Source organism: Oryza sativa, chromosome 7 (genome assembly GCF_034140825.1).
Source record: "Oryza sativa Japonica Group chromosome 7, ASM3414082v1".
Lineage (NCBI taxonomy): Eukaryota > Viridiplantae > Streptophyta > Magnoliopsida > Poales > Poaceae > Oryza > Oryza sativa.
In genome coordinates, this window is record NC_089041.1 from 29,487,045 (window position 1) to 29,512,054 (window position 25,010).

Genomic DNA, 25,010 nt, shown 5'->3' on the forward strand with positions numbered 1-25,010 from the left:
CGCCGTCATCGCCGGTCTGGGAATTCCGCGGCGGCGTTCGTGGCCCTTGCCGCCGTCGTCGGCCGACTGCTGCCGTTGCCGCCGCCGGCCACCTGCTGCTGTTGTTTGCCGGAGAGAGATGGGAAAGGGAGAAGAGAGGGGATGGAGGAATAGGGTGGAGCTGACGTGTGGGTCCCACACTGGAGTGACGGCGATGGATGGAAAATGCGACGGCGGTGGCATGGATCCAATTTTACAAAGTTCCAGTGGCACTCAGCAGATTTCGCAAATAGTACCGGCAATTTTCTAATATGGCAAAATTCTAGTGGCATGGATCCAATTAACCCTTTTTAAAACTCAATATATAAGCAATGTCAAATCATTATTTCCACATCATTTTCACATTATTTAATCATATACGTTTATCATTTCTATAACTAGATGAATATCCCGCCGCGTTGCTGTAAAAAATTAAGTTACATAATATGTATAAATAAGATGTAATTTGATTATAAAAACAAAACAATTTGATACAATTTTAAGACTAAAAATAATTGAGATTGCATGTTTTTAAGAGAGAAGAAATAAGAGATAATTTGGACCGTAGATCTATCATCCAAAGGTTAGAAATAATTGGAGTGATGTGGCTTAATGGGAGAAGAGAGAAATAGCATTAACTACACTTAGTGGGGATGAACTATATAAGTATATAGGATGTATAATATGTATTTATCCACATATTCCGCGGCAAAGCACGAGGTATTAACTAGTAATTTAAAACGGTAAAGCTCTGATATTTAGATTTAGCATAAAGTGTGGGCCCATATGCTAACTTAGCCGATTGAACTACGTCAACGAGCCACATCTGCGAAAAACTATCCTCAAAACTCATTTTGCACTGGTTTAAAATATCTAGTATTGCGGTTAACTGACACGAATTAGGCCTTGTTTAGCTGATAAAATTTTTTGCCCCAGCGTGTCATATCGGATATACGGACACACATTTGAAGTATTAAAACATAGTCTAATAACAAAATAAATTATAGATTCCGCTAGAAAACTACGAGACTAATTTATTAAGCCTAATTAATCCGTCATTAGCAAATGTTTAATGTAGTACCACATTGTCAAATCATGGCGTAATTAGGCTTAAAAGATTCGTTTCGCAATTTACACGCAATCTGTGCAATTAGTTTTTTCACCTATATTTAATACTCCATGCGTGTGTCCAATATTCGATATTCGATGTGATAGATAAAAAATTTTTGTTTTGGAAACTACATTCGATGTGACATGGCCTTAGATTGAAGCTACATTTTGAGGGAGTTAAAGTGAACATATTCCGCGTAAAAAGCCTTGGGCTGGGCGCTCACAGAACCTTCTGGAAGGCCGGGCCGAACCAACGCAACGCGGTCCCCACAGCCCACACGCACACCTCACTTGGTGCTGGTGGTATAAACCCAAACCACCGCGTCTCTCCCGTAGAAAACCCCGCGATTAAGGAACGAAACCTTCTCCGCCACCGCCGCGGACATCACCGCCGGCGACCACCTCACCTCGCCGCCGCCCCCGCACCCTCCGATCCTCCTCCCCTGATCGCCTATGGCTTCGGCGAGGGCCACTGACCCGCTCGCCTCGCGCGATCCCCCAACCTTGCCCTCGTACCTTCCTCCGCCTCCTCCTCCTCCCTTGCCCTCGCCATCGCCCCACCACCGTCTCCTCCCCGCTCCCATGGCCCCGATCCTCCTGCACCTCCACCCCGCCTTCCTCGCCCAAATGGACTCCCGCCGGACCACCTCCCTCCTCCAGGTTGCTACATCTATCACCATGCTTTCTTGCTCCTGCTTCCGCTGTTTATTTTTTTTCCCACCAATTTTGGGTCACTAACTCGCTCTTGTTGTTGGATTAGTTTTTGAAGGACGAGGGGGGCATCCCGTCGCCGGAGGCGGACAAGAAGAGGGAGCAGGTCATCCGCAAGCTCAACAAGGTAATAAAGCTTCAATATTGCGGTGCGCGCCGCGATCGAATCTCTATCTCATCCGCGCTGCTCTTCACAGATTGTGATGGACTGGGCCAAGGTGGTGGCGTACGAGCAGAGGGTGCCCCCAAGGCGAGCAACCGCTACCGTTTTGACCTATGGATCATACACGTTAGGGGTAAGCAACCAACACACAAAATATCTGAATGATTCTTTCCAATTGTTGCTTCCGATATATTGTGTGATATGTTCCCGACCCATGCTGCTACAGATTAGTACACTATACTTATTTTTTGTGTTGTCTTCACAAAATCACCACACACATTACCAATTATAAGCACAACTATATTCCACAGAGAGGCAGTTTACTAAGCGCTTAATTGTTACTGGGATAGTGCAGGATGTTCTAAGGAATATATGCCCAACCAACTTTGCTGCATTGTTAGTTGTGTGGTGTCTGGTGTATGTATCACTGTAAAGTGCACTGCCTTGTCACCTTTCTGTTTTCATTACCTTCTATTCTAATATACTTGTCTCCTATTATTGAGCCGGGCTGGCCTAAGATAGGCGGACCAAATTTACTTAAGAAAGGGGTATGTACATATTTACAAGGTTCCAACTTCGACAAGAGGCTGTCGAAGTAAAAGGATGTTGTCACAAGGGCAACTTCCCGAAAGAAAAAACAATTACATCATGCTGTTGTTACTCTCCTAAAACTTTGAAAACCCCGGCTTCTTTCCAGACCACAACCTCCTCTTTAATCAAAGCAAAGAGGCTACCCGCTGTCCGGCTCTGACTCTGGAAAACACGTGCGTTTCTCTCCTTCCAAACCATCCAACAGACAAGCAAAACTAGCGTGTCAAAAGCGCCCCTGCAGCTAGTCTGAACTCCTTGCCATGCCAAGAGCCACCATTCCCCTAGTTCCAACCCTGCTTCAGCCGGCAGTTGGACGCCAATTCCAGCCCAACCCTTAATCATCCTCCATACTCTGGTGGCAGTCTCCTATTATTGCAAAAACACATCCATGGCAATGAATGAATTTCCCCCTTTGCTCATCTAGGAACCAACTTGCGCGTGTTTTAAGAAAACTCTTGTTGGTAATGGAGCATCAGGTGGTTGCAAAATAGGCACTCAATGTGCATCAAAAGTTCACACTTTTCATTTTAAGGGGGGATCATATAATTATCTGGCATAAGAAAATTAAATAGTAGTTGCCATGACTCATGGACAGGATCAGAAAGCCAAGAATGCTCATCTTATTAGGCTGCAAAAAGCATGTGCATTATGCAGTCATTATGTAGTCAATAACTCAATGTGCGCATTATGTGTTTAATATTCTTATTCAAGTCCTGAGGGTTAATAACATATATGCATGTAGATTCAACACTGAGCAAGTTGACCTAAACAGTAATCTAAATTAAAGCTTTGTTAATCCTTTCTTTTTTTTTCCTCATGTGTATGAATTAAAGCTTTGTGTAAGCCTTACAAATTGAATCCTGTAGAACAAATGACAACTTGTAGAATATAAGATGGCACAATTCCGCCTGGCTTTGACTTATTGAGAAGATTTGGCTAACAATTTTCTGTTTCTGAAGGCTCATGGACCTGAATCTGACATTGATGCACTATGTGTTGGTCCTTGTATTGCAACACTGCAGGTGGGTTTTGTTATTATTATTTTCAGTTCTCCTTCAACCTGAGATCATGGCAGGGTATTTAACATGTGTTGATTTTGCAGTACCATTTTTTCATTGTTCTGAGGCAAATTCTTGAAGACAGGCCAGAAGTATCAGAACTGCAGACTGTCGAAAGTGCTAAGGTTCCATTGATGCGATTTAGATTCAGCGGTATTTCTGTTGATTTTACATATGCTCAGCTTCCAGTTATCGATGCATCAGAGGCAAGTTTATTCTGTAATCAATATGTAGTTACAAGGGTACTCAGTTATTGTACTCGATAAACAATCTGAATTTCATCGACTTCCTTTATCCTGCAGGCTATAATTACATCTAATCCTCATTTGCTCCAAAAACTTGATTCGCTGAGTTGGAGAAGTTTGTCTGGAGTTCGTGTTAACGAACAAATCGTCCAGTTAGTACCAAACGCACAGGTTGATGACTAATCTAATTTAAGTTACCAGCAGCCCAGCATCCTCCCTTATATTCTCATTTGCTACATTAAGTCGCGTTTAGATACACTTTTCTCTGTATTTTCATATTTGTCCTGGGTACCTTCCATGTACTTATGTTATTGCCTTAAGACTGATCTGTCACTATGCAGATTTGTTCATTTTTCTTTTCCCATAGAACACCTCAAAATATTTTGTTTCATTTTGTCAGATTCCGCTTTTAACATTTTATCTCTGAAAATTTGTGATGCAGAAGTTTCAAATTCTGTTGCGGTGCATCAAGCTATGGGCTAAGAGGCGAGGAATTCACTGCCATGTATGTGGTTTAATATGCTTTAATGGCTGTTATTCAGCTATATGACCTTCATATCTTCTTTCCGCTCTAACTGTTGTATTTTCACCTATGATGGTGTTTTTTCAGTTGCTCGGCTTCTTCGCTGGGATTCATTTAGCGATTCTTGCAGCTTATGTTTGTCAGAGATATCCATATGGCACCATCAATGGTCTGTTCACCATATTCTTTGATATATTTGCTCACTGGAATTGGCAAATTCCAGTAAGCTTGCATGGTCAACCAACTAATTGCAGGCGTCCTGATGGGTCTTTCATGCCCATACTGTTGCCTTGTACTCCACCGGAGTTTTGCACATCCAATATGACAAAAGGCACCTTCAAGAAAATTAGAGAAGAGCTTATGCGTGGTTATGCTTTGACCAAGGTCAGCTTAGATCCAGTTATGCTTCTCTCATTTCTTGAACAATAGGAGATTTTTAGTGTTGGGTGATAACTGTGATGCATAGTTAAAAATTGCAACTCTTTTATATAACCGAAAACAAATTTCCGACATTCCTATGTCATACTCCTGATCTCTTCGTGCATGCCAGTTTGTCGATATGCTTATTCCTGTTCTGATTTCTTCGTTGAACCACAAATGATGCATTCCTCCATTCTTGCATACGCTCATGGCTTGCGATATTAGCCATTAGTCTGTACTAACTTGACACATGGAACCTATCTCATTTTCGTTATTATGCTTTCGGTAACTCAAAGAGTGTCGACTCTTTCTCATATTTTGATAGGCATAGCTCATTGATAAGCATAGGAGCGACCTCATCTGTCGAAAAATGGTCGAATCTGTAACTCAGATTTAAATCTCCGTGTACAGTTTTCACTGAGTAGTGATTGTTCTCCTCTGCATTATTACTAGGGTAATGTATATATCAGTGCTTGAGTGCTTGGATGTTATTTGATCATGTCACAGTTACTTTGTTTATCCAATGCAGGAGCCATGGAGGCATGATTTTGAGTGGGTCTGGCTTTTTGCACCGTTTCCATATGCTACAAAATACGAAGAATTCCTTCGAATTGCTCTATGTGCCCCAACGTCTGAAGAGCTACGCGATTGGGCTGGTTGGGTGAAGTCCCGCTTCAACCTTATCCTCAAGGTTATTTCTTGGCTTCTGTCATGTTCCCTTTTTTTGTTCCTCAACTGTTCTTTACTCATTCTTTATCATTGGGAATGTTGAGCAAGAATTTACATGCTATGTTAACTTCCTCTTTTGTTCTGCAGCTGGAAAGTATTGGTGTTGAGTGTGACCCAGATTCCACAGAGGAAGTTGATCATACAGTCTTCGAGCCAAGCATTGTATGCCACTGGGGCCTCATATATAAAACAAGCACCCATATTGATATTAGCTCACTGGGAGAAGATTTCATGAAGGATGTCATCAATGATGTGTATGGCAAGGTGAAAGGTACACATTCAAAGCTGACAATGTCCATCGTTAGGTCATCACAGCTTCCGAAAAGCTTGTACAGCCACTCTGTGTACACTCCATACATTCCTCAATATATGCTGGGCTACCAGACTCCGACCGACTACAGTGGCGCAGCTGGCTAGGACTTGTGTGGATCATCGTTATCTGGGACTTGTTGTGCGACCATTGGATCTTACCTGACGTTTCATCCATTGTCGGATATCCTGAACTGGGGCTATTCCTACTCTCTGTTCTGTTGCACCTATCACACACACTATCAGAGCAGATCTGGAGATCAGAGTCTGCTCCCTTTGAGCTTGCAGTTGCAGTGTATATATACTGAATTCATGAGAAGTGTGAAGTTTCCGGCTGCTCGATCTGACGGCTGCACAAGTGAACATATGGTAGCGTGCGGCAGCTAGAAAAATGCAGCAAAAGCGGTGGCAGTAAAGTGGTCGAGGATATTGTACGCTGAACATCCAAATGAGTTGCATTTGGACTGAAAACTGGTGCTGGGGTGCAGGTCATGAATCCAATGGTGAATGCACAGTGGATTTTTCATGGCAGATCTGAAATCTGAAGGATAGTAGATTTTCATTAGCATCATTTGTGGCTGTGATACTGCTGATGTAGGGCCTGTTCACTTTGATAAAAAAAACCTTACCAAATTTTGGCATTACCAAAATTTTGGGGCCTGTTCACTTTGTTGCTATTTTCAACCTTACCAAATTTTGGTAAAGTTGTAAAAAAAAATGGCTACATTTAGTTTGCTGCCAAATTTTTGTAACTATATTAGAAATCCTACCAAAATTTTGGCATACCAAAATTGGTATCAAAGTGAACAGGCCCTTAGCAACTTGCTAAAATTTTGGCAGGATTTCTTATATAGTTATCAAAATTTGGCAGCAAAATAAATGTAGCCACTTTTTTTTGGTAACTTTATCAAAATTTGGTAAGGTTGAAAATGACATCAAAGTGAACAAGCCCGTATAATCAGAATACATCTCCTACGTTCATTTGTAACCTGTAGTTGTAAGGGGGAAAAAGGGTTGTACTACTACTACGAGGCATCAGAGTTGTCGCTATTGGTTTGTTTTGCACAAAAAAAACATTGATGCTATTTTTGTTGAGTTAATCAGTACATATATACTAGTACTGTAGTAAAATACTGTTGGGTAAGGACTAATATAGTTGATCCGATACAGAAACACGATTGGCATGTGAAGTGCAACGAAAAGATGGAATGGCGTTGCCTCGTTGTTAAGTCTCTCGTGGGTCGTGTTTGATTTGGCAAGAGGCTGAGGATGATTGTGAGCGTGCCACATGGACCAGATGGAGCTAGATGATCGAAAGGGAGAGAAGAATACTCCTACTCCTACTAGATGCAAACATTTGGGAGTACTACCTCAAACGCACGTGACAAGGCATTAGATAAGTTAGGTGGACCCGGGCCCTCTTAAGCAATGCAATGGATACAACGCCACAAAAAGCTGAGAAAAAAAAAGAGAGATGGATCGACCAGCAAGGCCAGGCCAGGCTGACATACAGCTGAGCTAGCTAAGCTGCATATGCATATGCAGTGTGGTGATTAGCATTATCAGCTAATTAATGACACCACACTTTTTTGATTAGTTGGTTGATGGAGGGAGACATGACACGTGTGGGTGTCATGCGGACGCATCCATCCATCCATCTCGCGCCAAAGGCTACCACTACACGACAGCAGCAAGTATAGTGAGGTTTCTATGGTGCGCGCACACGTCAGCGCAGATCTCTTCTGGGCCGTGCGATGCAAAACCGTCCGTACGCAACGTGATACTGTCATGTGGGCCCCACCCCACCCCTCTCGACAGGCAGGCCCCGGCGCCCATGTGCCGCTGCCTCCGCCGTCGCGTCGCGTCGTCTAGCGCAGCCGCAGCCGCTGCCGCTGGGCCCCACCTCCCTGATCAGCCACGTGCCGTTCAATCCTCCCCACATGCCCCCTTCCGCTGTTTACCACCACCATCTCCCCCCTCCCTTTTCCAAACCAAAATTAAATTGATAATTACTCCTACTAGTAATCAATTAATCTCAATTCATTTCAATTTTGCGAATAGAACATTTTATTGTCAGAAGAAGCAAAAGCATTTCTCAATCAGTCTGACCATGACTTGACTGCAGAAGCGATTCCATTCGATCCATCGATCGATCGCCAACATACATACTCAAAAAAGCGTATGAAAAATCTCAAATCTCCTGCTTGCTTTCACTGCAGAGTCGAGATAACACCAGACCTATAAACAAAAATTAATGATAATCCTGACCAAACTAAACCCAAAAACTCATTTCGATTTTCATCATCAATTCACTAACAATGGCCAAGCTAGCCCGAACCCCAAAAAAAAAAAAAATCATGTACAGACACACAGGCCAAATCCGAACTGGATGACGATGAGGAGGTGAGATCACGACGACGACGGCGGCGGCGGCGGCGCGGGTGCCACGGACTGGAGTGCCTGCGCGAGCGCCGCCATGGCGCGCACCTGCATCTCCAGCGCAGCAATGTAGTCCGACGCCTCCGCCAGGAGCGCCGGGAACGCCAGCTTCCGGCACCCGGGCACTAGCCGCCCCAGCACCTTCGCCTTGCTCGCCAGCGGCGGCCGCGAGCGCGGCGCCGGACGCGCGGCGGGCGGCGGGGGCGGCGCGCCGAGGCGCACGCGGCGGAGCGCGCACGCGCGCGCGCGGGAGGCGAGGATGGCGCGGCTCCACCGCGACCGCCCTCGCGCCGCCACGGCGAGGGCGCGGTCGGCCGCGTGGCGCACCTCGCGCGACGACGCGGGTGATGGTCTGCCGCTGGCGGCGCGGACCAGGCGCAGCGCGTCGAGCAGCTTGGAGGAGTAGCTCTCCTGCTCCCGCCTCGTCCGCCACCTGGCTGCCGGCGAGGCGGCGGGATCGAGCTTGCGGTCGTGTGGCGCCGTGGAGGTCGGCGAGGACGCCATGGGCGACGCGGGGTTGTGTAGGTGAGGGAGACGGCAAGGCGAGCTACGAGAGAAGAGAAGAGGGAGGGAGGAGTTTGTAGAGTAGAGGCCGAGGGTGGGTGATGCAGGCCAACGACTCAAATTTAAAGGGGAACAGGATTAACACCACGATTACTGCTTAATCACCCTTGTGATTTCCGTGCCCTAATCTCTCACTCTCTGTCTTTATATAAAGTCTTTTGCATGGTTGACACTAGTAGCATTCTCCTTGGGATAGGATCAATAAAGTAATTTAATTGAAGTGGCCAATCTGCTCCATGTGCATACATATGTACATGGGTGTTCTTTCTTATTTGAATAGAAATTGTATGTGGTTAAAAGATTTTTATTATCTATTTGTCCTCTTTGGACATGTGTTAAAAGGACTGTATTCGTGATTAATGTACATAATATATTTTTCTCCTATATAATAAAAAAAATCTACTACTAACTTCATATTTTTAATGTATGACGCCATTGATTTTTTATCCAACGTTTGATTATTCGTCTTATTTAAAAAAATTTATACAATTATCATTTATTTTATTGTGACTCGATTTATCATCAAATGTTCTTTAAGCATGATATAAATACCTTCATATTTGCATAAAAATTTTAAATAAAACGAATGATCAAATGTTTGTCTTAAAAAAATCAACGGTGTCATACATTAAAATACGGAGGGAGTACTGGGCAATATAAAGTACTCCAGTACATTGGCAGTGTTGGCACATACGAGTAGGTGATTGGTGATGATATATCCAGCGCGACAATGGCGATGCAAGCATGATTAGGAGGAGGAGAACCTGAGCCTCTACTCTATGCAGAGGAGAGGGAGGGGCTCCTCATCTGATGAGCAGAGCAACACCATGGCCATGCCACTATGTCACAGGAACGAAGCTAGTAGCTGACTACTCTGAATGTCACAGGTAAGAAGAAGAGTAGTAGTACAACCTCTGTATGACTGTATTATGTATTATGTAGGCATATGCTGCATATGCAATTCACATTTTTGGTCCGCACAATTAGCACAAATCATGTAAGTTAAGCTAAGCCACCACCTACTTCCACATGGAACCATCATTATTTCCACCAATCTTCTTCTCTACCTAGTACTCCACATGGAGCACTTAGCATGGGTTACAATATCGCGTGATTATTGCTCGTGGTTGATTCTCAGTTTTTCTCAGTTACCTAACCGCAATGCTTTTGGTAGCGGTAAACTCTAAAAAAAAGATAGAGAAAACCCTGATACTACATCTGTTTTTAAATATATGATGATGTGTGATGTTTATCATCTGTCTTATTAAGATAATATAATATTATTTATATTGTTGCGATTTATTTTATTATTAAATGTGCTTTACACATGACGTACATTACATATTTGCAATCCATGTCTAAATAAAACGAATTGTTAAACATCATATTTAAAAGGTAAAGTGTCAATTTGTCATATAGGAGTGTTTAGAAATTGAGGGAATAGCTTACCTTCCTTCCTTCCTCCTCTTCTTGATCTCTTCATAAAAATTCAGGTTTCACAAGTAAAGTGTTTGCATAAGGGATAGGATTGCTCACCGATTTCATCCTTGGCGGCTGCAGAGGACTTGTGAAAGGTCAAATGTGACCTAAAATTGGACCTTCTCTTTAATTGGTGAGGGAGTAAACTAACACCACGTATCCTGAATTCATGATACGAACTGGCTAGTACAACGCAGGGCCTGGTCCATACCATACTAATCAACTACCATGTTGAAATGATGCTTTAATTTGCACTACAATTCAGGCACGTTTGAGTTGAAAGCTTCTCATTACAGGCTAACTTGGTGGTAGTAGGAGGTTGCTTCTTTGCCTTGACAGCCTTTGCAATGAGTACTCTATGCTAGTATTAACTAATTAACCTATAGCTAGTCTATAATTAAGCCACCACAAGATAAGCATCAAGCGCCGACGCACGAAGCAGGAACAAGGACACGTGAGTCGTTTGACTGTTGTTGATATGATCAGCGGCGGTGCACAGTTTGTCACCTGAAGATCGATGAAAAATGAATAAAAACAGCGACACGAAAACACACAGCTAGCAGCACAGAGGCTTGCCCGCCTTTGAAATTCACCAAGAGAAGAAGATGCATGCAGCAGCAGGCAGCATAGTATGATAAGACTATATGCATGCATGCATGGCTCCATCCACTGTCCACTGCTGCCTGCCTTGCTGAGCCTGAGGCTGAGCTGCAGTGCAGGTTCAGGATGCCAAAGCAAAGCAGGCTACTGATGCGTCCTCTTGTTAACAACACTAACAATCAAGTGTGTGTGTGTAGTATGTTAAGCTGCCTTTGTGGATGCCAGCGATGCGACGCCAGGTGAACACTGTACCTACGGGCATTTACACATGTTTCAGAGCTTCAGGCTTGTTGAGGCCTCACAACCTTCAAATTCCACAGAATCTAGCCTGCCAGTGCCATATCCCATGCCATACACCCTCTCGAATTTACTGCATTATCCTACTAGTATTATCTACTCCTATATATCCTCTAATGTAATGTATCCTAGCTACCTACTACTGATCGAGTAATTAATCTAATCTGCTCAACAGGGCAGAGATTCTAGTTAACTATAAATCTGCTCCGTGAGGCCTTATATATCCAGACGCAAGAATCACAGGACAAAGCTATGCAAGAATCACAGGGACGAAGCTAAGCAACACAAGATCTGATTAATTATCGTTTCGACAATGCAGAGGGCCGGCCATGTGGATATCAGCCAGCAGAGACACTTCGATTGATCGCTTCCCATCCCATAAATAAATAAATAATACTGATCCATTAGACACGCTGACGCTTGACAGCCTCACCACGCACGTTCTCCAGTCCAGCGCATGAATCACTCATCATACAACATCTCCCAGCCTCAACGCTCAGAGATGATGATTCATAGAGTATATGGTAGCATGGGTGAACTGAAGAAAGCCTGTAACAATAATTTGCATTTTGTAAACAGAGTTTTTAAAGTGCTCGCTATTCAGGCACATGCCTTGGCCTTGTTCATTCAGCATAAACATATATGGATCCTGATCCTGGCCATGACACCATGACCATCTTGCTTGCACTTGGTTATGGCTGTCAATGAGATGGGACCCACTAAACTGACAGTAAGACAGTAGTAAGTAGCAGTAAGTTTCTTTTCCTTGATCATGCATGCTGCTTAGTAGTGCTTAGCACCAGTAAAAAGAAGGAATCAACTATAGGTGTTGCAAAACAAGAGACAGTGTAATCTCTTCCATCTCTCTCTGAAGATACCATCGTCAGAACTCAGAATTATTTCTACTAGCATGTTTCTTTGACTTGCTTATTGACATCTAATGTCATTTCAACTGATGCCTTACGTCGTTCATGGTTGGTAGCTGGTGTTGCCGAACAGATTGTGAATGAGAGAGTGGCAAACTGTTTCCTAGCGATCATACAGTAATTGCTCTGCTGGCCTAGCTGCTACATTGCAGGAGCATGAGTGCAGAACACTGTTCTAAAGGCTGGATATGGACAATTCATCAATCACTGATCCATAATCCAGCCCCCTATCAGTTTGGGAAAAAGAAAGTAATGTTTCCTGTAGATAAATGCATGTATGTAGTACTTGAAACTGTGCGTTTTACATGCAAACTTGTGTCCAGATTTATAGCTAAAAATACTTATATTTTGGGATGGGGAGTAGAAAATTTCAGCATAAATCATGTACTTTTGACTAAACCATGTTGAGGACTAGTGATTGAAATATGTTAACTGACACATGTCAGCCCCCAATAATTGGAGAAGTAATCAAATGATTGGTCCAATTTAGGTTCTTGGTAAAGGCATGCATGTGCAATGCTAATTAGAGAGAGCTGGGACCTGGGAGGGAGGAGATTGCTCATATTAAATCAGGGTATGACATTTGGCGCGCAAAGTCAATTAAGGATACATATAGAGAGAGATGTGGTAGGGATACACATGTAGACCACTATTTGCAATGTTAGGTCCCAGAAATAATGGTAAGTTCATCATCGTGCATCGACTGATTGCCCCGTTTGATATGAACAAGAGTATATCAACTAGTATACTAATACGCCATTATATTATATGTGTGCATATATATATAGGAGTAGTAACCAGTGAACCACTAGTAGCAATAAAAATGATGATGTGGCCCTTATTTTTAAGATTTTTTTTAGTAGAAGTAGAGATTTGGGGCCTGTTCATTTTGATGTTATTTTCAACCTTACTAAATTTTGTAAAGTTGCTAAAAAAAGTGGCTATATTTAGTTTGCTGTCAAATTTTGGTAAACTATATAAGAAATCCTGCCAAAATTTTAGTAACTATGCCAAAATTTTGGTATGTTTTTTTTAGCATCAAAGTGAACAGGTCGTTGGCTTGCCAGGATAATGAATGAACATATGAAGTCGATATCTATAGTAGCGAGACAAAAGAAATGAAAAGGGGGATCTACCTCGATCGATCGATTGACCGATCGTAGATCGCCTAGCTAGTCGCAAGGAACTTGCAGTTGCAGTAGCCTCCACCGCCCAAGGAGCCCGATTCGCCGTCCAAAAACGCGGGGAAGCCATGCCGGGCCGCCATGTGACCCTCGAGACTTCCGTACGGCCCATTTCGGTTTGGGCCAAAACGGGATTGACTTACGTGCGGCCCATTCCGGTTCCGTCACAGGATCTCGATTACGTGAGGCCCAATAACGAGAATATGAATTATTGGGCCATGAAGAATATAATAGTAATAGTAGGCCTGCGTGATGGAAAGGAAAGGCGGGCGATAGGATGCTGGATGGTTCAGCAACAAACTGAAATTTTTACTAGCATCAGGCATTAGTTACATTGTTTTTCCTCTCATTCTCAACTGTATCGTTATCATGTTGTACCATCCCGTTCATGTGGAAGCTTGACTGTTGGAGGGTTCTGAGCAACCATGGCGAATTGTTGGTGCATTTTACTGAGACTCTACTAACAAATGGAGAGGCTAATTTGCTTAAGAAAGGAAAATAAAAAGAAGAAGGGAAACGAGTAGTTGAAAGGGAGGCAAGCAGCATCGAGATCCAGACCATCAGCGCAGCAGAGTTGTTTAGATGGCCTCTTGCCGGCATCGGAACCAAGCAAGACAAATCACTTGTCTTGTTGGACCATTAGCAGGGTAAAAATATGTCTAACTGTAGCAAAACTTCAGTTTGTGGTTGGACCATCCAAGACAAGAAGAAAAATGTCATGCACAACTGAGCTTTTAGCCTGATGGATGGTAAGGATTTTCTACAGCTAGATGCCATGGTACCTATCAATTACATGCGACTCAAAATAGTTATAGAAAAATTTAAAAAAAACTTAGTAACATCAATTGTGTTGATATAAGGCTACACACAAACATGCATAACTAAATTTGATCTACAACTAGAGAAACAAAAATAATAAAGTCGGATAGTGAATAGTACCCATACAACGCAGATAAAATTTGTTATTTTTGTTTCTTCATATTTCGATCGAATTTAGATTTGCATGTTTGTATAGTGTTTTACATTATTGTAGTCTATCTTACTAAATTTTATAAAATTTTTATATAGCTATTTAAATTACATGCATATGCCACGGTACCACCCTGATGGACTGGCTGGCTGCAAGGTGTGCCCAATGTAGGCTATTACTAGTAGAATTCAGTGATTCACCGATTGATGATGGATGCCACCAACAAACAACGCTCCGCGGGCTCCCTTGCATTCACTCTGATAGTAGTACCAGTTGTAACTTCACCTTGAAGGTTTGTTCGAGGGAGTTTTAATTTTCAATAACAACCGGTGAAAATCTGAAAAAGCTAGAAAAAACAGCTTCCAGCTTAATATATTTTATAGATTTTTTTTAGAAATTTATTTTATAGATTCTACAATTACAACTTTCAGACACTGATGTGAGCTTTTAATTCTGAAAAAAACATGTAATTGGCAGAAACTCTCCTAAATAGATCCTCAGTCTCTCGTGTTGAGCAATGATACATACGCACCGTACACATAATTACTCGATCAACTACATGTATTCATCTTAAAAAAATAGTACCCAACAACTCAACTGATTTTTTTTAAAAAAATTTAATTTAAAATCAAACTCTTTCAAAACTTATTTTTAAGATCTAAATCTTTTAACCATGCCACCGAACTGACGTAGCAAAATGACATTGTCGCACAGGTCTAGCTAGCGTGACAACTTTATTTGATCACGCCACGCTGACTGGTGTGACATGATAAAACTATCACACATGTTGTGTGTGACATGTCAGTGTTGTTTTGTCGCGTCAAGTGGGTTGGTGTGACCAAAAGGTTCAGATTCTATAAATAAATTTGAAGTGTTTGTCTTTAAAACTAAAAATTTAAAAACTTCAAAAAATAATAAAAAAAGAAATACAACTCAATTATATATTGAGTATCTAGCCTGCATAATGTAGAAACGTAAATCATAACAATATATAATAACACTATAAATTATTTGATATCTCATATCTGGATTATGAAAATACAAGTGGTTTGCATGCTTTACATGCACGTACTAGCTAGTACTACAACACAAAACACAAGTCCATCTCTTACGAATTAACTCGATCATCGTCTCGGATTTGTCCACCGCATTATTCCTCGTATCATTCGTATACATTCATTCATTCAGACTATAAACACAAATTATAACTAGTACTATCTAGGAATATATAATACATGCTAGTTTTTTAATGACACTGACTAGCTAGCTTGCCGGCTGGTTCAAACCTTGCAAACGGTACGCGCCATTATTTGAACTCACCGCATGCTCGTACTACTGTCCACCTCCGATGCCACCTCCAGCGCCTCCGCCAAATCCTCCGCCGCCACCGGCGCCGCCTCCGCCTGCACCATGGCCGCCGCCGACGCCTCCACCGAAACCACCTCCCTTGCCTCCGCCGAAACCGCCTCCTGCTCCAGCGCCACCGCCGCCACCGAATCCTCCGCCCGCACCGCCGCCAACTCCTCCGCCTTTGCCTCCTCCGAAGCCACCACCGAAGCCTCCACCCTTGCCTCCTCCGAAGCCACCGCCTGCACCTGCGCCGCCGCCACCGCCGCCACCACCACCGAAGCCTCCACCTTTGCCTCCTCCGAAACCACCGCCTGCTCCAGCGCCACCACCAGCACCGCCACCGATTCCGCCCCCTCCACCTGCACCACCGCCAGCGCCAAGGCCACCCCCTGCACCGGCACCTCCTCCCGCTCCACCACCCACACCGGCGCCTCCACCTGCACCACCTCCGAGACCGCCGCCTCCGCCATGGCCGCCACCAGCACCACCTCCGAGACCACCGCCTCCACCTGCACCACCTCCTGCTCCGCCTCCGAGACCACCGCCTCCACCGGCACCTCCTCCCGCTCCACCACCAACACCGGCGCCGCCACCAGCACCACCTCCGAGACCGCCGCCTCCACCTGAACCACCTCCAAGACCACCGCCTGCACCTCCTCCTGCTCCACCTCCGAGACCACCGCCTCCACCAGCACCGCCTCCCGCTCCCGCTCCACCACCAACACCGGCACCGGCGCCGCCTCCTGCTCCACCGCCAAGACCGCCTCCGGCACCGCCTCCCCCTCCTCCACCAAGACCACCACCACCACCTAGGCCTCCACCTTTTCCGCCACCAAACCCTCCTCCAACGCCACCGCCATGTCCGATCCCTCCACCAACACCAACACCACCACCTAAGCCGCCACCTTTCCCACCACCAAACCCGCCTCCAATGCCGCCTCCATGGCCAAGACCACCACCAGCGCCCCCTCCAAATCCACCACCTCCCCCAACCCCAACACCACCACCCTTACCACCTCCAAACCCGATCCCAACACCGCCGCCATGGCCAACGCCACCACCTCCACCAAAGCCGCCACCGCCGCCTAAGCCGTCCTTGTCCAAGCGGCGCGCCTCGGCGGCCACTACTCCGAGAGCTAACAACGACACAAGGGCCAATGCCGCGGCTCGCCTACCCATTCCCATTACCATATATATTTCCGACGTCCAGTAGTCGTCACTCGCTCACTCTCACTCAAGTGGGTGATGATCTGAAGCTCAAGCGTGTAGAAGGTGGGTTTATATAGGGAAGAAGGGGAAGGCTGCTCCTATCATATGAAGCGTACGAAGAAGAAGGAAGGCTAGTGCGCAATGCATGTGCAGTGTAGGTCGAGTAGAGTAAATGCAGTTAGTTGGGGAGCCTATGCCTGCCTATCTACACTCCAGAGAGGAGAGGAGATCGAGCTGTGGGCTATGGCGGTGGCGGTGGCGGCTTAGCTTGGATGAGGAGGCCGGCCGACACAGTGAGTACTAGTAGTGCGTGACAGCTGCTGCATGAGGAGAGGAGCTGGATAACGCGGTAGGAATAGGATCGGAGAAAGGAAGGTTACATTACACCATCGATTTGACGTGCGGCTAGCGAGCGAGGCCATGGATGGCCGGCGAGATGCGCGCGGCGCGGCGGGATTGGGTTGGTGGTGTTTGTGAACCGGTGGCATTTATGCCCACGCGCTCTCGATCAGCTGGAGTAGACTGCACTGTGCAGCCGGATTTTCTCTCTGCACATCTTTAACCAACCAACTGCATGCGCGCCCGCGGTTGCATATGCATGTAGTATTATGTATGGTCCATGCAGTCAAGTGATCGAGTCAGCACTACACATGGACTGGGATGACGTACGTATGTACTAGTACGTAGGAGCGAAACTAATTACTAAAATGAAAAGCTATGCGTGCAGCGTATTTCATACGCATATATGAATGCACAACGAATGTGCAATTGTACTGTATTCATGTCATGTGTTCTTCCAGCTGGGACCGACTTTCATTTCATTTCATTACGGCTTTTGTACCCCTACTCCACATCAAAAATATTAGTAATATCACTATATGCAAATATAGTCTCCAGCTGAGCTGTACTGAACTATTGCTAGTCATCAAACTAGTAATACTAGTATTTATTGGACTAGCTCGATCTGCCAATAAATTTTGGAGCCAACTCTGCAGCTTGGGTTGACAAGGATTCCACTCCACTGTTCACCATTGATACTCCTGTATGATAACAGCCAGTGTGTTTTCATGTTAAAATTGGAACGATGCGACGAAAAAGTTGAAAGTTTGTGTGTGTAGTAAAGTTTTGATGTGATGGAATAGTTGAAAGTTTGAAGAAAAAGTTTGGAACTAAACTCGGCCACGGCCAGATATGAGTCGTTCGCTTCATTTCTAGGCTCTGGCCTGTGCCAAACTTTGATTTGCAGGGCAAATTACAAACTGTGGATTTCGATGAAAACCATTCTGCAAGGCGCATGCAGCTAGACTCTCTTTCATGTCATATAACTGCATGTTTAACCTTCTCCACAGTTTTTATCACTGATAAGAGTGATCTATACAAGTATTTAAAATGTTACTACATGAATTCCGTTCTCTATTTCTAACCAAATCTAGTAGGAACTCACTTGAAAGGCGGCAGTTCATTCCATCTTCCGCTTGCACCGACGGCCGGAACGCAATTATCTCGTCAATTAATGGAAGGATGAATCGAATCAATCGATGATAACAACAATGCTGCGACAAATTAAGGCATACACGATAAAAAGGCTGCCTGCATGTCACATAATTGTGCGAAAGCAAAGCGTCAGGCACAGGATCACAGCATTTAATCTCAGCACATGGTGATGCCCTGTTGCAGCACACCCTCCTTGCAGGCCAGCATGTCATATTAGGGCAGATCTTATCGACATATGCCACTGAAACCCGATGATGTTCACAGTTTCACACAGGACATAAATCAGAATTACAGGTTGCAGCAGAAACAAGACGATGACATTCCTCCAAGGTTTTTTAGAATCTAGAATTACATTGCCAATTCCACTCTCATCTCTTCAGCAAACAACAAGCTAATTCTAAAGGGCGTTTTACATCCGCACAAATGCTACCGGGCACTTGTCCTAATCCCCACGATGCACAGCGTGGGGATAGCTTTCTAAAGGGTCGATCACCGATGGGTACATCATAAGAGCAAATCGCTAGAGGTCTCAACTAAACTCTTCCGTATCTGATCATCGGCTTTTCTTCCTGGTGTTAGCAGGAGAATTATTCTGCTCTGAAATCATCTTTAACAGATTGACAAGTGACCGCAATCTGTCCCACACACTAAGGCCGTAGAGAGTTTCAACGAGCAACTCTTGGAATTCAAATCCATTCTCGGAGACAGGATACTGAATAAAGATCATTAGCTGAGTATCAGAACAAGTAGTAAAGCCATACAATTTTTTTCAGACTACTTATCTGGGAATTAACATACCTGAATAGGTTTTGGGATCATGGTTTTAACATATGGCCACCATCTATCTTCTACAACTGCCTTGACAAGGCAGCAAGCCCGCAAACCTTCCACACCAGCAAATCTTCCAAATCCACTATCTTTGACACCACCGAATGGCAAAGACTGCACCAAGAAAGAGAAGCATACTTATATAGGCAGGATAACACCGAGCAATGAAGAAAAACATGCTTTCAGTAATACAATAAATGAAATGCCAAACATTACTACAAGATAAGCATGTGAGCTGCAAGAGATCTTTCCATGGTTAGAGATTATCATACTGGTGTTTTCTGTTGACTATTTCAAAGAATATAACACAAACTAGAAACTTCTAATTACCTACCTGACACATATAACTTGAAGCAAAATCATTGATTGCCGCAACACCACAGTGTAGCTGGGATGCTATTTTGATGGCACGCTTCTGGTTGCCAGAAAAGACAGCACAACCAAGACCGTACTTGGAGTCATTGGCAAGTTTGACAACTTCTTCATCGGAATTGAATTTCATGATTGGCAGAATAGGTCCAAATGCCTGTAAACCAGCAAAGAGAATTGGCAACACTAATAGCGTTAGTTCAAAAAGACGTGAGGCATTCTTTCAGGCTTACCTCTTCTTGCATAATTTTCATTGTGTGATTAACATTCACCAGGACAGTTGGAGGAAAGAATTGATCTACTGCATCTTCACCCAGATGGCCAAAGCTCCCTCTGCCAGCAATCTCAGCACCTTTGTCAACAGCATCATTAACAAGATTCTGAAGTTTCTCAGAGTGCTCTATCATACAGATAGCACCCATATCGTATCTGCCAGATAATGGAGGACCCTAGGAAAAGACAAAAGAGCAATGGAGCAAACCAAAAGATAAGCGCTGAGGCAAGATTACCAGCATGAATTAAAAATACGTTGGAAACTAATATCTGAAAACTTAAATAAGGTTGTTAGGACACCTTAAGAAACTAATAGCTTAATATACATATTTCAGATAGCTCTAAACTGAAAAGATTCAGAAGATTTAGCCGTGTGAATACAGTATGAAGTTATACAGAATGTTAGAAATGCAAAACTACACTGCCAGGTTAGCTGTTAATCTGCAATTTTGCACTTGCAAGATGAAGCACAGTAACAGTATCCAGGAATAATTTGAACATACATGAATATGATTTGCCACAGGTCTGTAATCTTGGTCAAAATCAAAAGAAAGGCAATACAAATTGCATGTCAGTACCGACTTAAGAGTACAATTTTGTGTACTTACGACAGATATAGATTTGATTATCTTCACCACTTGGGAAACAAATGTTGAATAGATATCCTTGTGAACATAAAATCTTTCAGCACCAGCACAGTTTTGTCCGCTAGATTGCAGGGCAGCTCTCACAGCAACTTGAACAACCTTCAAGTAATTAAGTGCCATGGTTTAGTTGCAGTGCTCGTTCAGAAAATATGGTTCTCAAAAGAAATGGCACATTGTTGAAGAAAACATGCTCTTCATGACAAAGAAACACTAAATTACACTTACACTGGGTAAGTCTACATCTTCACATACAATAAATGCATCTTTACCACCAAGTTCAAGAGTTACAGGTATTAATGTATCCGATGCTCTGTTCATGATCTGTGGCAAGCATTAAACAGAACATTAGAACAGAGGACAGTAAACGTGGACAAGAACTTCAAACAAGTACATAAACTTCAAACAACAAGTAGGACTACATTTTTATAATGCTCCCTGAATTTGCTTTAGTTAAAAGTTATATGCTAGAAGACAGGTTGATTCCATATACAAAATAGAAGCACATCAGTTCTGAAACAGAATCTGTAGCTATAAAATGCATAACTGAACATGATTAATTGATTTAGTGTCCCAAAGTGAGCAAAACAACACTTCTCAGCACATCTACAGCAGTATAAAAATTGGCCGCAGCATGAGATTAAGAAACCACTAGTTCAGAGGAAAGCTATACCATCCTTCCAACACCAGGTGATCCAACAAATATTATTTTGTCGACTGAAGATACAAGAGCTTGACCTGTTTCCGCAAAACTATAAACAAGCCAAAAAAAAAAGAGACCAAGTAAGCCATGGTAAGCAATTATCCTGAATGCTAAAGAAATGCAGAGTAGTATTCATACCCAGTTATTATATGCACCAGATTATCTGGTGCACCAACAGCTGCAAGAGCTGCTTGTATGATACGAAAATAAAAGCAGCCTGACCAACTTGCATGCTCTGAAACCTATAAAAGGGCATCTTGCTGATCAAATATATAAATAGAGTTGAATAGTATTTAGCTTAGATAAAAAATGAATTCCGGTGATTAAAATGAAAAGTAGTTCTTATTTGCAGCAAAAGACAATATTCATATGGCAGAGTAGTGTTGCAGATGTTTCGCTTAGCATAGCAAAAAAATGTTAATGATATAATTAGTACAGTATGGTTATGTGAATATGCTATCTCTTAGATGAGAACTGTTAATCTGAATATCTCTATCAGTGTTCAAAGCTGAGGACGTTTGACCATTCAAATTCTAAATGTCATATGTATATGAACAAAGGGAGTACAAAAAAGCAACATCTGATGGCTTACCTTTATAACTGCTGCATTACCAGAGAATATTGCAGCCAGCATTGGATTGAATACATTGTGGAAGGGGTAATTCCAAGACACAATCGCACCAATAACTCCAAGTGGATAGAACTCAACTTTTGCTTTCTTGTGAAGCATTGATCTCCCACAGGACCTGAGCAGAACTAAAATTAAAAGCAAGTAGGGGAATGCTTGTATTTAATTAGGATAAGGTAATAATTGAAGAAAGCACGAGTTTGTTGGGAGAAAACAAGCTCGGGTCTGTGAGGATATGGGGACTTGGATCCAAACCAAAATTCTAAAATTCCTTGAGTACCATCCATCATCCAAACACGCTAAGGTATCACCTCAGGTGTAAAGAAAGGAAGACTTCAGCAATGGTGCCACAGTACCTAATTGCTAACTTCCTATGTTACAGAATATTAATGTGTGGCTGCATGCATAAATGAAAAGGCTTATCTTTCCTGTGAAAGAACTAACATAAGTTGTGAGTCAATGTCTGTAGAATTCCCAACTATTTTGAGGTTTTAAACTTTTAATAGGTAGTTCATTTTGTATTCAAGACCAGAGTTCATTTGCTGTGTATTTCCAATGCTCACACCTGTTGAGCTACCAGACGGTCCCATATAATCACATCCTATTGCACATCGTAAAGACAAAGTGGTGAAAACAAAAGTAAGCTAACATAGAAAAGTTAATATAATCATTGACACAATATACAAGGCCCTAAGTTACTCTGTCTTTCAAATAGGAATGTTTCTAAGAGTCTAACCTGTATTCAGGTTTTAACCACTTCTCACCCTCATCCAAAAGCCAGGTAATCTTCTCACAGGTGGTCATTATCTCACCTAATGAAGCATCAACCATAGTCTTTCCAGTGTCCCGGGATGATATCCTGCACAGCACAAAATGTAGTTACCCTCAGATATTCCATGTTCTGGAAAATGTTATCAGGTGCAAAGGTGCAATAAAAGAAGAAATTGATCAGGCCTTCATGAACAGATGCAAGATAATGAAAATAGAAAGCACAACCAACAGCGTCTAGACTAATTTAAAGATAAGATGCCATTTTGAATTATGTCCTTACTCGCATATCAGATCCTGATGTTCAAGTATATATTTTAGAAGGATTCGAAGAAACTGGCGTCTTTGCTTGAAGCTGCTTTTTGCCCATATCTTTTGTGCTTTCCTGGCTTGCGCAACATGCTCCTTAACCTGATTAGTCAAAGAATTAAAGGCAACCAAAACAAAGTAGGATGTCACGCTAATGAAGTTACAAGAAACTGCAGTAACAAAAAGATACAAAATTTATTTGTTCCTTGATCACTACTTCAGAAAATCAAAATCGATTATGAACGACGAACTAGATCTCAGTTAATAATCCAAAAGATAATGACCCAGACAACTAAACCCTACATTATATGTTGTATTTAAAGGACCTAACAAAAGCAAGCCAGCAATATACCTCATCAGGCGTCAATGCAGGGAAGTATCCCAAGTATTTCATAGTTGCTGGCTCATAGCATTGGACCTTGTCAGTCTGAGCTCCTTTCCCCTTCCTTGGTGGTATCTGCAACAGAACATAAACTGAATGTGTTGTAAGCCTGTAATATCAAAGCAACCATGTGGCTCTGCTAGCTCTCATAAATCACATGCCACTGTGAGCCTTATTCAGCTGGAGTGAATCAATGCAACTTTTTTTTTAAAAAAAAAAAGAAAAGGTGCCTAGTGCTTATCTGAAACCTCTATCAGCACAAATCAGAGTTGACTCGTAGCATCAATTCGAAGAATTCAAATAGCACTCTGTTCAAGAATGCAGTTCATTTACATGTTATCATCTTACTGCATCTGGCCATTTTGAGCATGGGAATTTACCAAATTGAAGTTGGAGTATGTAACAACGTTTTAACACTTGATGACCGCACACACTGTTGCCTGTTGCTTTCTCAAAAATTTAATAACCACGCCCCTGGAATTTGCTTGAACATAATCTCAATTTTCACAGAAATAGCAAGATTGTGGTACAGCATTGGAACAAGTCGCTAGACTTAAAAATCTAAAACTGGAAATTCCAGGCAGACAGTCTTTAAACATTTGTCCACTAACAGTAAGATAGCCATAGTACACCAGACAGTACCAACTCTTCAGACCTATGAGCACCTGAACTGAACCGAAATAGTGAAACGCAATACCTGAAAGCTAGACGCAATGTGCGATCCTATGTCATTGGAAATCTATGTGGAAGAAGCCGAAACAAGCAATGGCAGCAGAATGGGCCGGTTTGCGCATCAAAGCCAAATAAGTGGAGACCGAGGGTGAATAGACAAAAGAAGCAGAGTGCAGATGCATATGAAGTAGTGAATCATCCCAGGGCAGTATAGAAGTGGAAGGAAAGGGGAAAGGGGATTAGTAAGTAGTTAAACTTACGTAGATGTAGCTATCCTCCTTGTTCTGGTTGGCGTCTTCGAGCACTGCATACAATAGAACCCGATCCGATCCGATACCATTAGAGTAAATCCCACATAAACCCCATGAGCCATGAGCTATGAGCAGAGCAATCTCAGAGGGAAATAAAAAATAAAAACAGTAAAACCTAAGTACCGTCGGAAGCGTCGACATCGATGGAGGGGACGGTGGGCGGGATGAGAAAGAGGAGGATGCGGCAGAGCGCGTAGGCGGCGGCGAGCACCAGGAGCGGCCACCACAACGCCATGGCCGGAGACTGGGGCGCCAACCCTAGGTCGCCGCGCGCGCGTGGCTCGGACTCGGAGCAGCAGCAGCAGCAAGGGAGCGAGTTGAGGTTGAGGAACAACAAATCAAAATCAAAATCGAAATGGAAAAAAAAATCCAAGGGGGATCGATCGGATCGGGGGGCGTGCTGTGGCTTTATTCGTGGAGTGCAGCGCGAGCGTGGCGAGATGCTTCTCTCTCAGTTCAGTTGCAACTCACATTTCGACTCCTCTCGTCTCGTCTCGTGTCCTCCGCCGTATATTATACTGGACTACTGCCCCCACATTCACAGAAAATTCATTTAATCGTATATCTAGTTATCTACTCCCTCATCCGCTTTAAATTTAGGGTTAATCGAATTCGTGCTAATATAATTTATATCATTTATGTGATTTTGGAAACGTTAGATCATATTATTGGTAGAAATTGAGGGTTTGTCCCATCACACTTTTTTTAAAGTTTTTTTTCTACTTCTGAGACCT

The 25,010-nt window shown here is 43.2% G+C and overlaps 4 protein-coding genes across 6 annotated transcripts; 1 reads left to right on the plus strand and 3 right to left on the minus strand.

The window, feature by feature from the left end:
- The first annotated feature begins 1,462 nt into the window (after nt 1-1,462).
- Nucleotides 1,463-6,972, plus strand: LOC4344356 (nuclear poly(A) polymerase 3). Its single transcript, XM_015789763.3, has 10 exons — nt 1,463-1,788; nt 1,889-1,966; nt 2,037-2,135; nt 3,553-3,615; nt 3,696-3,857; nt 3,954-4,067; nt 4,339-4,401; nt 4,507-4,803; nt 5,369-5,530; nt 5,656-6,972. Exons 1-10 carry the CDS (start codon nt 1,582-1,584, stop codon nt 5,983-5,985), a joined length of 1,575 nt encoding a protein of 524 aa, XP_015645249.1. The 5' UTR covers nt 1,463-1,581; the 3' UTR covers nt 5,986-6,972.
- Nucleotides 6,973-7,926: 954 nt separating this feature from the next.
- LOC107281516 (transcription factor bHLH149) lies at nt 7,927-9,274 on the minus strand. The gene has a single exon (XM_015790097.3). The coding sequence runs from the start codon at nt 8,818-8,820 to the stop codon at nt 8,287-8,289; it is 534 nt and encodes a 177-aa protein (XP_015645583.1). The 5' UTR covers nt 8,821-9,274; the 3' UTR covers nt 7,927-8,286.
- A 6,378-nt stretch (nt 9,275-15,652) lies between these two features.
- On the minus strand, nt 15,653-16,865 carry LOC136357468 (uncharacterized). The gene is made up of 2 exons (XM_066312732.1): nt 16,566-16,865; nt 15,653-16,471 (listed from the first exon to the last, which is right to left on the minus strand). The coding sequence occupies exons 1-2, from the start codon at nt 16,863-16,865 to the stop codon at nt 15,653-15,655; spliced, it is 1,119 nt and encodes a 372-aa protein (XP_066168829.1).
- Nucleotides 16,866-18,684: 1,819 nt separating this feature from the next.
- LOC4344358 (aldehyde dehydrogenase 22A1) lies at nt 18,685-24,762 on the minus strand. Of its 3 annotated transcripts, none has more exons than XM_015792319.3 (14): nt 24,400-24,762; nt 24,226-24,269; nt 23,264-23,368; nt 22,886-23,013; nt 22,571-22,693; nt 21,799-21,952; nt 21,345-21,448; nt 21,177-21,255; nt 20,732-20,827; nt 20,468-20,605; nt 19,859-20,035; nt 19,552-19,743; nt 19,188-19,331; nt 18,685-19,101 (listed from the first exon to the last, which is right to left on the minus strand). In XM_015792319.3, the coding sequence occupies exons 1-14, from the start codon at nt 24,509-24,511 to the stop codon at nt 18,943-18,945; spliced, it is 1,755 nt and encodes a 584-aa protein (XP_015647805.1). In that variant the 5' UTR covers nt 24,512-24,762; the 3' UTR covers nt 18,685-18,942. The 3 variants fall into 3 exon arrangements, with proteins under 3 accessions (XP_015647805.1, XP_015647804.1, XP_066168562.1); XM_015792318.3 differs by having other exon boundaries at nt 19,820-20,035; XM_066312465.1 differs by having other exon boundaries at nt 19,820-20,035; nt 23,264-23,385.
- Between the last annotated feature and the right edge of the window lie 248 nt (nt 24,763-25,010).

Excerpts from the sequence above, each read along its gene's own strand:
- LOC107281516 (XM_015790097.3), bottom strand. The coding sequence starts at position 8,820 with ATGGCGTCCTCGCCGACCTCCACGGCGCCACACGACCGCAAGCTCGAT.
- LOC4344356 (XM_015789763.3), top strand. The coding sequence starts at position 1,582 with ATGGCTTCGGCGAGGGCCACTGACCCGCTCGCCTCGCGCGATCCCCCA. Across the intron at positions 1,789-1,888 it reads GGACCACCTCCCTCCTCCAG|TTTTTGAAGGACGAGGGGGG; the intron begins GTTGCTACATCT and ends TTGTTGGATTAG. Across the intron at positions 5,531-5,655 it reads GCTTCAACCTTATCCTCAAG|CTGGAAAGTATTGGTGTTGA; the intron begins GTTATTTCTTGG and ends TTTGTTCTGCAG.
- LOC136357468 (XM_066312732.1), bottom strand. The coding sequence starts at position 16,865 with ATGGGTAGGCGAGCCGCGGCATTGGCCCTTGTGTCGTTGTTAGCTCTC. Across the intron at positions 16,472-16,565 it reads GCTTAGGTGGTGGTGTTGGT|GAGGGGGAGGCGGTGCCGGA; the intron begins GTTGGTGGAGGG and ends GTCTTGGTGGAG.
- LOC4344358 (XM_015792318.3), bottom strand. The coding sequence starts at position 24,511 with ATGGCGTTGTGGTGGCCGCTCCTGGTGCTCGCCGCCGCCTACGCGCTC. Across the intron at positions 20,828-21,176 it reads CACCTGGTGTTGGAAGGATG|ATCATGAACAGAGCATCGGA; the intron begins GTATAGCTTTCC and ends TGCTTGCCACAG. Across the intron at positions 19,332-19,551 it reads CTTCAAGTTATATGTGTCAG|TCTTTGCCATTCGGTGGTGT; the intron begins GTAGGTAATTAG and ends TTCTTGGTGCAG.